Source organism: Macrobrachium nipponense, chromosome 6 (assembly GCF_015104395.2).
Source record: "Macrobrachium nipponense isolate FS-2020 chromosome 6, ASM1510439v2, whole genome shotgun sequence".
Classification (NCBI taxonomy): domain Eukaryota; kingdom Metazoa; phylum Arthropoda; class Malacostraca; order Decapoda; family Palaemonidae; genus Macrobrachium; species Macrobrachium nipponense.
The window spans coordinates 26964393-26980114 of record NC_061108.1 but is presented as its reverse complement, the minus strand read 5'-3'; the positions used below and the strand labels follow the sequence as shown (position 1 = coordinate 26980114).

The 15722-nt window shown below is 39.2% G+C and overlaps 1 protein-coding gene across 1 annotated transcript in view; it reads left to right on the top strand.

Moving 5' to 3' along the window:
- LOC135216470 (tuberin-like) overlaps nucleotides 1-15722 on the top strand; it is a 299405-nt gene that overhangs the window by 249712 nt on the left and 33971 nt on the right. The window contains exon 22 of the mRNA XM_064251839.1: nucleotides 4810-4929. Within this exon, the coding sequence (XP_064107909.1) occupies nucleotides 4810-4929 (120 nt within the window). The remainder of the gene's footprint in view (nucleotides 1-4809; nucleotides 4930-15722) is intronic.

Genomic DNA, 15722 nt, shown 5'->3' with positions numbered 1-15722 from the left:
TATCTATATATATATATATATATATATATATATATATATATATATATATATATTATATATATATATATATATATATATAGATATATATATATATATATATATATATAAATATATATATATATATATATATATATCATATATAGATATATAAAATATTATTATATATATATATATATAATATATATATATATATACATATATATATATATATTATATATATATATATATAGTCTATATATATGTCCTAGAGGTCTCATGTCAACTTAGCAGTCTGACTTCAACTTTGCCTTGTTTAAGTTTTCCTTCAAGAACAAATCCTTCAGGCATGTGTGTTACAATTTAACTGAGCATATAATGTAAGTAATAATAGGTTACAAAAGTATTTGTTCATACACGAACAAACCTTTGGTCTTAACAGTAGGAACTTTGAGTTACACAACCTGTTGGGCAGCCACCACAAGACCCAGGGAAAACGTGTCTGTAGATCTGTGGGCAACATCCTTTTGATAGAAAGAGGTGAGCGTGGGCTGGCGTAACCAAGTACCAGCACTCTGCACTCTATGTACAGCCAAGTTCTTTTTGAAAGCCAGAGAGGGACCAATACCCCTAACATCATGCACAGACGTGGTGGCGGAATTATCAAGAGCCAAGTATGCTGTCTGATGGCTTCCCGTATCCAAAAAGAGATAGTATACTTAGACACCTCTTTCTTTGTACGTCCTGTGCTAAGAAAAAGTCTGCGGCAGCCTGGTCTAAGGTGCCGTGTCCTTTTAAGATAGCAACGCAGGGCCTGGACGGGGCACAACAAAAGACCTTGAGCATCACCACCGACAAAGTCATTCAGTGGTGGAATGGAAAATGAAGTGAACCTGTTTCATCGTCCACAGAGGGATTTTGGGTCTTGGCCACAAATTCCTGGACAATGAAGGACATTGACCCCCAACCCCTGGTGTGCTTCACATCCTATTGTTAAGACCTCAGGTTTGTAGCTATGAAAAATATAAATTGTCTAAGAAAATTTGTCATTTTTTCCTGTGTTCAAGTAGAATTTTAATAGAACATTGTACTTTCAAGGTTGTATGCTGGGTGCTGATTGCATTTTGGAATGAATGTTAGTTCTTATTCTAGATCCATGAAGTTCCTAGAATTATTTAGTATTTTGAACAGTACAAGTAATGTACCTACTTACCCTTGCAGTGTGGTCTATTTTTTTTACATGCTTTCTTTATTTAACTTGACTTTGCATCTGTCTGTCTGTTTGGGTCAAATCTTAACTCAATTTTTTTACCTGTTCCCTTCATTTGATGGACTTGAAATATTGCATGGTTGCTCAATCCCACTGACAGTACAACCTTACATGATCTGTTGGTCAGCAGTGACCTACAGCGACCCAGAATCTTAGGATTGGTATGACTTCTTTGACTTCCTCTTCCCTCCCACCTACCCATTTCCATCCCCCTGCCCCTCCCCTTTCCAAAGCGCACAATCCCATTTCATTTTAGGTGTGTTCTTCCCCTTCCCTATTCCTTCCCTCTCCCCCTCCCTCTCCTGGAACATACAATCGATGTTAATTTAGCTGTGTCCCCCCTCCCCCCTTTTCCCTCTTCCATCCCCCTCACTAATACCTCCTCTCTTCCCCTTTCCCATTTCCCTCCTCACCCTTCCCCCTTTCTAGAGCACACGATCAAGTGTTAATTTACCTGTGTCCTTCCCTCCCCTTCCCTCTTCCATCCCTCCCTCTCCCCACCTTTGATTTTTGGAGACTATTAATTGTAAGAAAATCCTGATGTCTCAAAAAATTATTTTTTACTTTTTAGTGCATTTTAATGGAAGCAGGTTTTACAATTTTTTTATTTTTCTTATTTCTATAAGCAATGCTTTCTTCTCCCATCTTTGACCCCAGATATCCCACTGTTTCGTGGCTTGGTAAAAATACATTTCTAAGTAAGTTTTGCTGGAGTAGTGATTAGGAGCTGGAAGGGTGAAGAATTGTTTTTTCACAATGCCGAACGTCGTTCTGACCCATGTGAATATAGCCAAGGTCTTATAGTGTAAGGAGTTTATTGCTTTGTATGGACATTGAATTGGGTTCTGTAGTGTTTAGACTTTTTCTCCAGTGTCTTTTAGTGCCATTTGTAAGGACTCTGTCTAATAAATTTATTTAGGAAGTGTTATTAAAGAGCTTTGTAGTGATCTAAATTTCACAGAAACATTGGGATTCATTCATTTTAAGGGAAGCTCTTACACTAAAACCTTGCAAAAGACCATGCAGTTGTAAGGGTTTAGTTTCAGGGCATTCCAGAATACAGTTTATTAGTTATAACCATTTCTACTTTGGTTAAGCAGCAAAATGCCAGCTCTGGTTAAACAACCTTGTTAGGATGGAAAAAGTTAGGAGGAGCTAGACTGATAGTTTTAATTTGATATTTGGGTGAGATTAGTCAACAAAACTTGAAGGGAAAGAATCAGAAGGGTTGCAAGGTTGAAGATGTTTTGTTAAAAGGCCAGGGCTCATAATTTGGGAGAATGGAGTTACTGAATGAGGATGCATAGGCATGCATAGTTAGTTTAGAGATTAGTGCAGCCTTTGACCTTGTGAATCATGAAGCTCTTATCTACAAGCTAAGGTTATTGGGAATTGGTGGAAATTTGATTGATACATTACTTTAAATTAATTTTTAATTGGGAGAACCTAAAGGACTGTGTTGATGACCAGTATAGTAGCCTTAATAATGTCATTTTAGATGTTCAAGCTAGTGTCCTTGGACCTTTTGATTATTATACTAGTGACCTGTGGCAAGGTCTGGAGGAAAAAAATTATTGCATACACTGATGATGTAGCTCTCTTAGCTGTTGTTTCTTCTCAGCTCCCTAAGCCTGTGATTTCAGAATCCTTGAATAGAAATCTGGCATACATTCACAAGTAGAGTAGGCTTGGGACGTGTTGCTTAACTTTTCTAAAATTCAATGTGTGATAATTAGTCAGTACAGAACACTTTTGCCTTTGCATATTGATTTTCATTTAAAACAGTATTGTTTTAAATGTCAGAGACTTGAAGACCAGAATATTATCTCCTAATGTAAGACCGAGGTTGTTAGTTAAGAAAAATACAAATTGATTAAAAATTTGTCATATTTAGTAGAAATGTTTAAAATGCTTTGTGATGGAGCTGTTATATCTAGGTGTGTTAACTTTTTTCTTCTTCCTTGCTTGGAGTACTGTACTGTTCTCCAGTGTGGTCTATGGGTGCTGACTCTCATCTCAAACTCTTGGATAGTTATGTCATCAATCAAGTTCACCCCCATAGGGAGGTGCATAAGTGCACCATCTGCAGAGCACTGCAGTCATTACTTAAGGTTCTTTGCAGCATTCCATAGTCCTCCAGTTGCAACTCCCTTTTTTCCCATTAGTTATACTACCTCCATTCATATGCTCTTCCATCTGACTCTACACCTACTCCTAACAGTTGTTTCCAAGTGCAATTGCGAGGTATTCTTCCTGTTACACCTTTAAAATCTTTTTGCTCAGTTTTCCTTTCAGCATGGAATGGCCAAGGTCCCAACACTGGTCTTTGGCCTAAATTTTGTGTTCCATTCCATTTTATCAGTCTAGTTTATTTTGCGAACTCAAAAGTTTATTTGTGGCATAGACATAAAGTGAGTTTTTTTTTTTTGAACAAAAATAACATGTATATTCTATGACAAACTATTTTTCTGGGCACTCGCTTTATCTGACTTAGCTGTTTTTGCTCACAATTCGAGGCAGGCTGCTGCTGCCTCTCAGAACAGTGTGGGTTTTGCTAGTATGATGTTAATACTACACAGTCAAGATAATTTTCATAGCTAACAAACCTGAGTTCTTAACGTTTACTGCCCGCCTCTAGCCGCCCCTCTCATATATACTACTGGGATGGAAGAAAGACTGATGCATCACGAGGTACCAAGCTTGGTTGGTGACCAGCTTCCACCTTGTATACACATGAGTTGCCAGATGCCACAGAGTCCTTGCTTTACAATCTTTGATTGTTTCAACTGGTTTCCAGCTGGTGCTAGAAGATTATCCTATTGTTAAGACAGGTTTGTTAGCTATGAAAAATACAGATTGATTTAAAATTTTTCATTTTTCATAACTACAAAATGTGGAATTGTTTTCAAAGTGCAACTTTGTCAAATAATCTGATCTCCAAATGTTTAAGCAACAAGTAAATTCTTTACTGTTTCCTGTTCATATCTCCTGTTTTCATTTGTGTCGGTCTTATTGTCTATTTCCTCATGGTGTATCATATTTTCTTAAATCTCTCTCTGCATATGATATCCCTTTGGAGCCATCTTGGATATAGTCAGTTGATCTTTCCTGAGGTAAATTGTTAATATACAGTAGTTTATCAACTGTAAAAATTGGAAGAAGGTAAATCTAAAGTTGGACTGTACAGTGGGGGGGAAGGGAATTGAAAACATGAAAATGAAAACCAAAATGCTGTGCAGTCAAGACTATAGGAACGTTGCAAATAGCATTTAGTCCCATCTACAATGTGTTCCTTCCTGAGGTTAATTACAATTCTATGCAGAATTCCAAATCTGCAACTGATTTGAGGATAGGCTCTTATTAAAGTTACTGTCAAGGACATGATCATGTGGTACTCTCTTGCAGGGACTAGAGACTGTTGTTTCTCTTCTGATGCGTTGGTTTTTCCATAATGCAGGAGATAAATTTTTTTTGCAGAAGATTAACAAGTTAACTTAAACATTTTTAGTTATTTTGTGCTTGCAAAATGAGAAGTGGGCTATTCAAAACTTCTTGTTTTTCAGGGCTTAGGTACTGTGTTGGAATTAAGTAACATATCGCCTGATGAAGTTTTTCTTGGAGGTCTCGACACAAAAGGCAATGATGGTAAACTAGTCTACATTTGGCAAGATGATGTCATGCAGGTTAGTGGTTCTGCTGATGTAAAAAGAAAATTTTTTGTGGTACTACATTTGGTTTCCCCATGTGTCTTAAAAACAATAGTGGCACTAGCACATAGTTGAAATTGAGAGTGAAATTACCATTTGGTACCAAATGTATGTTGTCTAGAAACAAGGACCTGCTGTCACCACAGGATATTGGTCACCTCTGCTACAAGAGAGAAGCTGATTAACTTAGTTGTTGTGAGATTAAACTACAAAATAATAATAATGATAATAACCACCATCATAGGAGTTTGTTTTTCATTGTGACCCTAGTGAGCGGAGGGAGATGATGTCTTAACTTTTTCTTGTATTTAATATTTTTTCCTTTTCATCTTTGCAGCTTTCTTACCACTGTTTCTGTTTCTACAGTTGCAGAATTATTTTTCTTTTTTAGTGGTTAATTTTGATCATATTATGTCATGTAAAGTTAAACATTTTATAGTTAGTGTTCTGTTTCTGTTGTAACATCAGTAGTGTGTGTATTTTCCTTTACCATGGTGGTCAGAGGTCTTAGATAATTTCAACTTGAATGTGTTGACAAGAAAGAAAACTCAGAAGAGAATATCCCATCTTGGTGCAAAGAATTTACTTGTGCTTTCCCTTGTCCTTCCTTTTAAATCACAGTGTGATGCCTTCATAAAGGTACATAAAGAAGAAAATACAAGAAAGAAGAGTAGAGAATTTTAATTTTTTTTTCTCAGTTGAAGAGAGTGATAACCTCCCATAGAGACATGCCAAATCCTAAAACAAAAGCAAGGTATCAGAGAAGAACTGGTCTGAACATTTTTGTTACCAAAGATTTATTGAGAACAGGGGAACCTTTCCTATTGGTAGGGCATCCAAGGCTTTGCCTTGGAACACACTCTCTCCAGGAAATCCTACAGTTCTTGTGCTACTTTAAAACCTCAACCCACTGTTTCTTAATTTTAACATTTCTAGTGATTACAGTAAGTTAGTGGAACACAACAAATTAATATATTAGATGGTAAAATGGTTTAGTCAAGGCCATTTACCTGATGCACAACACCTCTTACAAAGAACTTTTCCTCTTTGTGAGGCTCCTTAATGTATTGTGTTTTGTACCCCCTCATACCTTAGAAAGGTTTGCTGAAACTCATCTCTGCAAAGATTTCATGAAAACTGGCTTTCTGGTAGTTGAGGAAAAGAAGCTATTTCAAGTTGTCCTTCTCACTGTCATAATTTTTCTCTGTAGAAAGGAGTTATTCCTTGGTTCCTCCACAGGGTCTAGTGGTAAATTGTTTTTTTTTTATTTATTTTTTTTTTTTTTCAAAGACATTGTGATGTGTATATATATTTCAATTTCATTGGACCATAGGCTTTCCTGTTCTGATTTTCAAGCTGTTAATGGGTCTGCTTCAAATACAGCTGATGATTGATTGGATGATTAAAAACTCGGGGAGGTTAGTATTTGAAGCATTATTTATGATGGATTGTCTTAACATTAAAAGTTTAGTGTTAATGAGGCATTCTGTGTGTTGGTTTTTTGTTAATATGATTCATAAACAGTTATGCTAGAAAAACTCCAGGAATTGTTGTAGCTCTCTCTCTCTCTCTCTCTCTCTCTCTCTCTCTCTCTCTCTCTCTCTCTCTCTCTCTCTGGATGATATATGTAGAAATAAAAAAGACTGGACTATACTCTTATACAGTGACTTTAACTTTGTTTTCATAGCTTGGAAAGAACGAATAGGAGACAGTGGTTGTATTTATACATACAAAAAAAGAGAGTAACAGTAGTGCAGAAGATAAGAGGCAGTTTGAAGAGCTATTAGATATGCTACTAGAAAACAATATTCAACAAATAAATCATCTGCCAACAAAAAAGGAAAATACTTTAGACCTAGTATTTGTGAACGAGGTGAATTATGTTAAAGAAATAGTTTATAATACGGGTATTTCAGACCATAATGTCATAGAATTAACAGTTCATTCCAAAGCAAGTGAAACAGAGATAAGCAAGAGATGTAAAAGTGGGAAGGATATGGAAAATACAATTTCTATAGTAAGAATATAAAATGGTTAGAAATAAATGAAGAATTAAAGATTGGGAAATCATATTTGTAAGTGATGATATACAGGTAAATACAGATATATTATATAAAATATAAAGAGATATATATAGTGGATAAATATACGAGGTCCATTCAAAAAGTATCCTACCTTGGTTCATAAAAGGACAAATAATTCACCAATCAACAAATTAGTTTTGTGGGAGTTGACAGCACTCTTACTGCGCATGCTTGTAAATTTTAAAAGCTCTAGTGTGTGGCAGTACCCGCCTGTGAGGGCTGAGTGCAGACGTCCAGCACAAGCTTGTCGGATTATCGTCCTTACACAACATGTCGGAGCGCATCGAGCAGCGCTACTGCATTAAGTTCTGCTACAAGCTTGGTGATACACAAGTGCAAATTATCCAGAAGATTCAGCAAACCTTTGGCGATGAAGCCATGGGAATAACACAGATAAAGGAGTGGTATAATCGCTTCAAGCAAGGACAAACCTCAGTTGAGAGCAAGCCACGGTCAGGCAGGTCATCCACCAGCAGAAACGAAGAATTCGTTGAAAATGTTCGTCGAATAGTGGAGGACGACTGTCGTATAACCATCAATGAAATTATTGAAGAAGTAGGAATAAGCACAGGATCAGTTCATACAATTTTAATGGAAGATTTGGCCATGCGAGATGCTGTACGACGAAAACGACTGGAAATGTGGGCGGCGCGAAACTGGCAACTGCACCATGACAATGCACCTGCTTATTCTGCCCACTTGATCCAAGCTTATCTGGCCAAACACAACACTCCACTTGTTCGGCATCCTCCCTACTCTCCAGACATGGCACCTTGTGACTTCTGGCTGTTCCCTAAACTGAAAACAACTCTGAAAGGGAAGCGTTTTGAGTCGAGAGAGGAAATTATGAGAAAAACGACAGCAGAGCTTTACAGCATCCCAATGTCAACATTCCAGAGATGTTACCAGCAGTAGCAGCACCGGTGGGAAAAGTGTGGGCACTCCCAATGGGAGTAATTTGAAGGTGTTTGAATAAAAAAATTTCAAATGTGCAATTTTTTTTCTTTATGGACCAAGGTCGGATACTTTTTGAATGGATCCCGTAAGTCATGCATACCAAGAGAAGGATCTTGTTCCAGAAAATCAGAAAGTGGAAATAAGGTCTTGCAAAAGAAAAGACTACATGGACAGTGTAGAACTAAAAATTAAGGTAGAAAATGCAGAACAAAAGATTATACAATCAAAAGAAAATTAAAAATGGGACTTGGAAGAAAAAACCTAGTAAATATCAAGCAAAACCCTAAACTATTGTACTCTTAAGCAAAAAAGATAAATAAAAGAAGAGAAATAGGCCCTCTAAGAAATGAACGGAGATTAATGTATGAAAAAGAGGAAATGCAACATATTAGCAGAAAGATATGAGAGAATTTACCCCTAGAATTAATTGATAATGAAGATAATGATACAGAAATAAGGGATAAAAATAGTGGATCTTTGTGAGACATAGATATTAATGAAGCCAATATTGTGCAGGCTATTAATGAAATTAAAAATGGATTAGCAGCTGGACCAGCTGGTGTCCCTGCCATTTTGTTAATGAAAGTAGTTCATTCTATCATAAAGCCACTTGCAATATTATTAAGGCAGTGTAGATACAGGCAAGATTTATGATGAGCATATATTAGCTTATATTACCCCTACTTTCAAAAGTGGAGCAAGACTAGAGGCAAGTAATTATAGGCCTGTGAGTAACATCACATATGAAAGTGTATGAAAGGGTAATGCAGAAAAATATTATGTAATGAAGAAAAATAATATGAAACATTTAATAAAAAAATAATTTGTTAAATACAGTAGAGACCTGGACCTCGATCGTATTAGAACTCAAAATAGTAGGATTTCAATGGAAAATTTTGAATGAATGTTGCATCTGAGCTCAACCAAAAATCTGGAAACCAACCCAAGGAATCACATGATTTTGTAAACAAAAGTAGTTGTCAGTCGCTGCTAATAGGTGTTGTTCCCATGCTCATGTGGTAAGGAAAACAGTAAGAATCACAATTGAACTTAAGATTGTTGAAAATATATAAAGTAAGAGAGAGGCATTCTGTGACAACTTAAAATCCTGTGATATTTTTAATGATAGGCTAACCCTTGAAGTGTTGATAGTTGTATCAATAGTTGGCTACAGTCACAACTATCGACACTAAAAAAACATTTGTAACTTAATATTAATGGGTAAAAACCAGGTTATTCAAGTAAATCATTAGTGATACAACTTTCGATACTGTAAACAAACAGCTAATTACAGCAATTACCGTAATTACCATAATTAGACGTTAGGATGAGCAAGTTCTTACTTTGTAACTAGAGTAGGATCTCTATCCATAATTTTAAAAACCGAAAAGGTCTGTAAGCCTAAACTTAAATATTTTCTGGAGAAAATTATAATTAGAAAAAGTTAAATGTATTTTATTGAATACAAGCATTGTCATCATAAGCCATTTGCATTCTATATTGTTTACATTCTCAAAATCTCGGCTGATTGAGCTATCGATATCTTCATTGCCATTACACTTGGCTGATAGATATGTAATTTAGATAATTTCTTGTAAATTAACAAAGTTGGGTTGGGTTTAAAAGTGGCACAGTACTTGATTGTATAAGTTTAAGTGTGATTTTAATAGTTTTGAACATAAATTTTGCCTGTGCTTTTTTTTTTCTTATAGTGATGGCAAATGATGTCAATTGGCCATTTCTCAATTTTGTTGCTTTATGTCTGTAATACAGGTTTACAATCACTTCATCCGTAATTTAAGAAATAGCGAGAGAGAGAGAGAGAGAGAGAGAGACGAGACGAGAGGACGAGGTTGAGAGATTGACAGAGAGAGAGAGAGAGAGTGTTTCCTGGGTTAGGTTGTTACACTGACACATATCCATTAGCAAAAGTCGATAATATTTGTATATTGAGAATAATGTTAATTTTAATAAAAACCTTGTTCTACTGCATCTAATCATATTGCATGTATTATTACCATATTATCGAATTATATTACGAACAGAGCGATCTGGCGTGCATTCTGGTTTTGTTTACATTTGGAAAATATCAGCTGATTTCATTTACCCATATGATCACTGTCTTAAGATGCCGAATGGAACGTAATTTATGAAAGAAAGCTGGGTTTAAGAATTGCAGCTACATTATTTATAAATGTAGAATATTAAATAAAGTGCTACATGATTTTTTGTTTCAGGCAATGCTTTTGCCTACCAAAACATATTGCCGTCTGTTCATTATTCATTCGTAATTTCAAGTCGTGCTTGACTTACGTTGCTCGTAAATCGTAGTTCCCAGTCTTCCTTGACTTCAAGCCTTTTTGTTTACTAAGCGACAATATTTTCTTGGTAGTATTTTATATTCAAATTAAAGGGATTTTTGACGAAGGAAAAATCTATTTCTGGGTGATTGGCTCGTGTCGCCCTATGAAAGGATCCTTAATATCATTCTTTCTAGTAAAATTAACTAAAATTACCAGAGAAAAACAAAATTAAGAAAATGTCAGTAAAACTGACTCGCTCACTCTTAAAAAGAAGTGTCGGTATGATAATAGGGGCGAGTGTGGAACACTACCACGAGACAATCACCAATTAGAACTTCCAATCAGAATCCCCCCAAGAGAGAGCCGATACCAACGGGCGATGCAGCCGCTACTACTACTACTAGGAAGGACGCACGGACAGCAGCGCCCCTAGCGGACATCCTTAATCTAAAAACATCTTGTCCTGCAAGGGGGGGAACAAACCAAAAAAGGGGGGGGTTTCATAGGGCGACACGAGCCAATCACCCAGAAATAGATTTTTCCTTCGTCAAAATCCTTTTCTGGGCTCAGCTCGTGTCGGCCTATGAAAGAGTACCAGAGAAACAGACAAGATGGGAAAAAAGGAACAATGAAAAGCAGTGTAAAATGATGGATATAATATAAGTAAATCAATTACAGCATACCAAAACTAAGCACTTAAAACTAAACTTATACTAAACAGTAAAACAATAGAACGTTAGTAATCTTAAAGTACTTAAATGGTAATTAAAGTAAATTACAGAGATGCATGTAATATAAAACAAACAAACAAAGGGATTTACTTAACATATTTACAAAATATACAAACTCATTGTGTCCTACCCTAGCATAAAAATAAGGGTAGGTACACTGAAGTCCATCATTAATACAAGTATGGCAAAATATATACAAACACATTGTGTCCTACCCTAGCATAAAAATAAGGGTAGGTACACTGAAGTACATTATCAGTACAAGTGTGGATGTCCCTAGCAAAAAAATAAGGGACAATCCACTATATGATTCAACGGCTAAGGCTATGATATTCGAGTAGCCTGGCGATAGGGTGAGGCATGTTGGATGATGTAGGTAGAAAGGAGACCTGGATCTATACTACAACTACTATACAGTATCAGGGAAACAATGTTTCCCGCTGCTACTGCTGAAAACTTTAAAGATTCCAAGGACTTTAGATAATGCCGTTTTAAAGACTGTCGGGGATTTCATCCAGTATACTTTCTAAGATCCTCAAAGTTCATATGTTGAAAATAATTAATTGAGGTGGCTACTCCCCTGATATCATGTGCTTTTGGGAATGACTCAGGGTTGGCTTGTTTAATGAAGTAAAGGATTTGCTGTCTAATACCTTTTACTGACAAAGTACCACCTTTTTCTCTCATGAAGAGAGCACCTGAGGATCTTGAAGAAGTACGAGATAGAAAGGCTCTAAGAGTTGATACTGGGCAGAGAGAAGGATCCTGTGGAAGTGGGATAACCTTCCAAGGAGCCCACCTTGCAAGAGGATCCTCATTTTTGGCTAAAAAGCTACGATCCGGAGCAAGTAGAACTTCTCCTGATGGAGGAATTCCACCTGACCCGCATCCCTGGATAGAGCCGACAGTTCTGAAATTCTAGCTCCTGAGGCTAGGCATTAATAAGAATAATGTCTTCCTCAGGAGCATTATGAATGTACAAGATGAGTTGTCAGTATCTGAAGCTAGTTTGAGGACATCATTTAAGAACCATGAAACTGTAGTAGGCCTCTGAGAAGTCTAAGTCTAGCACAGGTTTAGGGATAGATGTGAAATAAGATTCAGTCAGATCTATCTGAAAAACCTACTTGAAAGATTTTCTTCAAAGCCGATTTATGAGTGGTAATCGTGCTAGCTGCTAAACCTTTTTCAAACAAAGATCTGAAAAAGGATATAGCCAAATTAACTGTCATGGTTGTAGTGTTCGATTCTCTCAAGAAAGATGCTAATTTTTTAACAGCTGAGTCATATTGTCTAATGGTTGACATCTCTCTTATCTGATTCTAGGAAGAGAATATTCTGTGGATCAATATCAGCATCTTTATTAGCCGCAAACTTCATGAAGTCCATAAAGTTAGGGTCTGGAGAATTCCTGAGGAAGCGAACACAGTCCTCATTTGTACTGATTGTGATAGCTTGGGATTGGGGATCCGTTGAGGTCGGAGACCCAATTCCAGAAGAAGAGGATACCAGTTGCTCTTGGGCCAGTCCGGTGCAATCAGAGATACTATCCTTTGAAAGACCTTAGTTTGCTTAGGACTTTCAAGAGAAGATTCACTGGAGGAAAAACATAAATTCTCCTCCACTGATTCCAATCCAACGACAGGGCGTCCGTGGCATAAGCCAAGGGGGTCCAGGTTGGGGGCCACATAGCAAGGGAGCTTGTGGTTCGCTTGTGAGGCGAAGAGATCCACTTGGAGACCTGGGACTTTCAGGCTTACCCACTGGAATGACCCGCTGTCCAGAGACCACTCTGATTCCAGAGGAACTGACCGGGACAGGGCGTCTGCTATCACATTCCTTACTCCTGCAGGTGAGTGGCAGACAGATGCCATTTGTGTTTGTTTGCTAATGCAAAGATGGCTATCATGACATGATTCACATGCTTGGATTTGGACCCTCCTCTGTTGATGCAATGAACTACCACTGCATGTCCAAAACTAGCCTTAGATGAGACTTCTTCGGGGAAGCAGTCTCTTCAGAGTAAGAAATACTGCCATTGCTTCCAACACGTTTATGTGGAGCTGGCGAAATTGAACTGACCAAGTCCCTGAACCTGTTTGAACTGAGAGTATCCCCCCCACCCGGGACAGGGATGCATCCGTGTGAATGGTTAACACTGGGAGGGGATATTGAAGGGGTACTTTCTTGGCTAAGTTCTTTACTTTTGACCAAGGCCGTAGTTGGTTTTGCGGAGGATCTGTGGGATTACTGACAACTTGTCTCGATATTTGGAGTCCTTTGCTCTTGACCGCCCAAATTCGATTTATATCTTTCAGCCTTGCTTTCAGAAGGATATCTGTTACCGAAGCAAACTGAAGAGACCCTAGGATTCTCTCCTGGTTTCTTCTTGACGTTTGCATTTGAGAAATTGCCTGACAGATTTTGCTATTTCCTTCCGTTTGGCCACTGGAATTGACAGATTGTGGGAAGCAAATCCCATTGGATTCCTAGCCACTGAAAACGAGATTCCGGAGTAAGTCTGGATTTCGTTTTGTTTATCTGGAACCCCAGATGTTCCAGAAAGTGAACTACCGGTTTTGGTGGCTTTGAGACATTCCTCGACTGTTGGTGCCCAGATCACCAATCGTCGAGGATGCTGCTACCATGATTCCCTGAGCTCTCAATTGTTGAACAACCACTTCTGCTATTTTTGTGAATACCCTGGGGGCTACATTCAGACCGAAGGGCATCACTTTGAATGAGAATGTTTGATATCCTAGCCTGAATCCTAGGAATGGGCGGAAGTGCCTGGCTATAGGGATATGATAGTATGCGTCTGTAAGATCGATGGAGCATGTGACGGCTTCCACGCGGAAGTAAGGTCCTTACTTGCGAGAGGTAAGCATCTTGAACTTGTCGCAACGAATGAGAAAGAGTTTAGCTTTGACAAGTCTAAGATTACCCTTCTTTTTGTTGAGCCTTTCTTTGGCACGCTGAATAAGCGACCTAGAAATTTTAGATGCTTGACTCTCGCAATAGCTCCTTTCTGAAGAGTTCTTCCGCGTAATCTGTCAATTCCTTTGACGGTATCTGGTGGAATGATTTGATTGGAGGAAGATCTTTGATCCAACTCCAGCCTAATCCTTTGGACACTATGCTCTGTGCCCAATTGCTGAACCCCCACCTGTGGCGGAAGAGGAACAGCCTCCCTCCTACCTGGGGAGCCTCATTGTTGATGGGCGGGTTGGCCACCACGCCCTCCTCTGAACTGCCTGCTCCTTGTCGCCCTTCCTGCGCCACGCTGACGAAAGTAACCTCTCGCCCTACCTCTCGGCTGATTGTAGCCTTGAGCCTCATATGCAGGGTTGAAGGCCGGCGAGATAGCGTAGGAGGTGGATGGCTGAGATTGAGGGGACAACAGGAGGATGGGATGATTCTGCTTTGAACTAGCAGGTTGTCCTTGTTGGGTAACCGGGACGCCTGCACAAATTGCTGCTGTCTTGCTGGAGTTTTTTATATGGCTGGAACCTCTTTACCAGCCTTCTTCGGTTTCTTACCAGCAGTGGGAACGGAATCCTGTTTCCTCTTCGAGGAAATACCCCACCTAGCTCTAAGGCTCTGGTTGAGCCTAGCAGCTTCGTGGTGTACTTCGTTGACCACGGACTCTGGGAAGAGATCCGCTCCCCACATGCTAGAGGCCAAGAGTCTATTCGGCTCATGCCTAATGGTACACTCTTGTAGAACATGCTTTCGGCAGTTCCTCCTAGCCTGGAAGAAGTCAAAAGCGTCCGTTAGTACCGTCTGGAACTGAGATTTCGCCAAAATCTTGAACAGCGGTTCCGTAGGCAGCATAAGAGAGGGCAGCCATTTCCGTAATTATAAGGGAATTGAGGGGGGACCTGCCAAACCTGGTTCGCGCATCAAACTCTGGCCTGGATTAGGGAATCCGGCAGCCTTGGTAGTTTCTCGCCGAACTGGTCCATGGCGCAGTCCGGTTTGAGCTTACAAGCGTGAATGTAGCTGGCAAGTTCTCCCACAATTCTCCGAAAGCCGGGAAGAGCGGAGAAGTAGTAGACATCCGCCTCCCTCAACTGTGGGATGGGCTCATCCGTGAGGACTGCCTGAAGGGACTTCTCCACTAATTTCGTGGCGAACGGAAGAGAAACCTCCTCCTCCGTCGCGAAAATAGTGAAGGGACTCTTGTAGGCCTGGAGTTTGGTGTTCGTACACTCCCAGTCCTCAAGGCAGTGAACCCATTCCCGCCTGAGCATGATCTCTACTATATAGGACCGACTCTTTAGAGATCTTGTCTTCCTCGTCAGAGCCGTTGCCGTCAGCCTAGCATAAACCGATGAAAGGCTGCGTCAGACCTGGAGGGTAAAACTCGAAGTCCTCAATCCTTCGAGTTCCACACTCCGGGATAGAGATCATCCCATCCTTGAAAGGAGCGTAGGCAGCTACTCTCCATGGGTTCTCCATAGAGAAAGCTGGCAGAGAGTCATATGGCGGGAGTTGGAGAATCCCAGTGCTTGACGCTGGGGAGACTGGAAGAGGAACCTGAGATAGCCCGGCTACTCGGTCCTCATTTTCTCTCATCCTGTTAGAGAGGTCTTGAATTGACTGGCCTGACTGAGACAGAGTGCTTGACAACTGTGCAAACATCTGCTCGAATCGTGTCCACCCCAGGGCGGAGACTTGCGAGCCAACCAGCT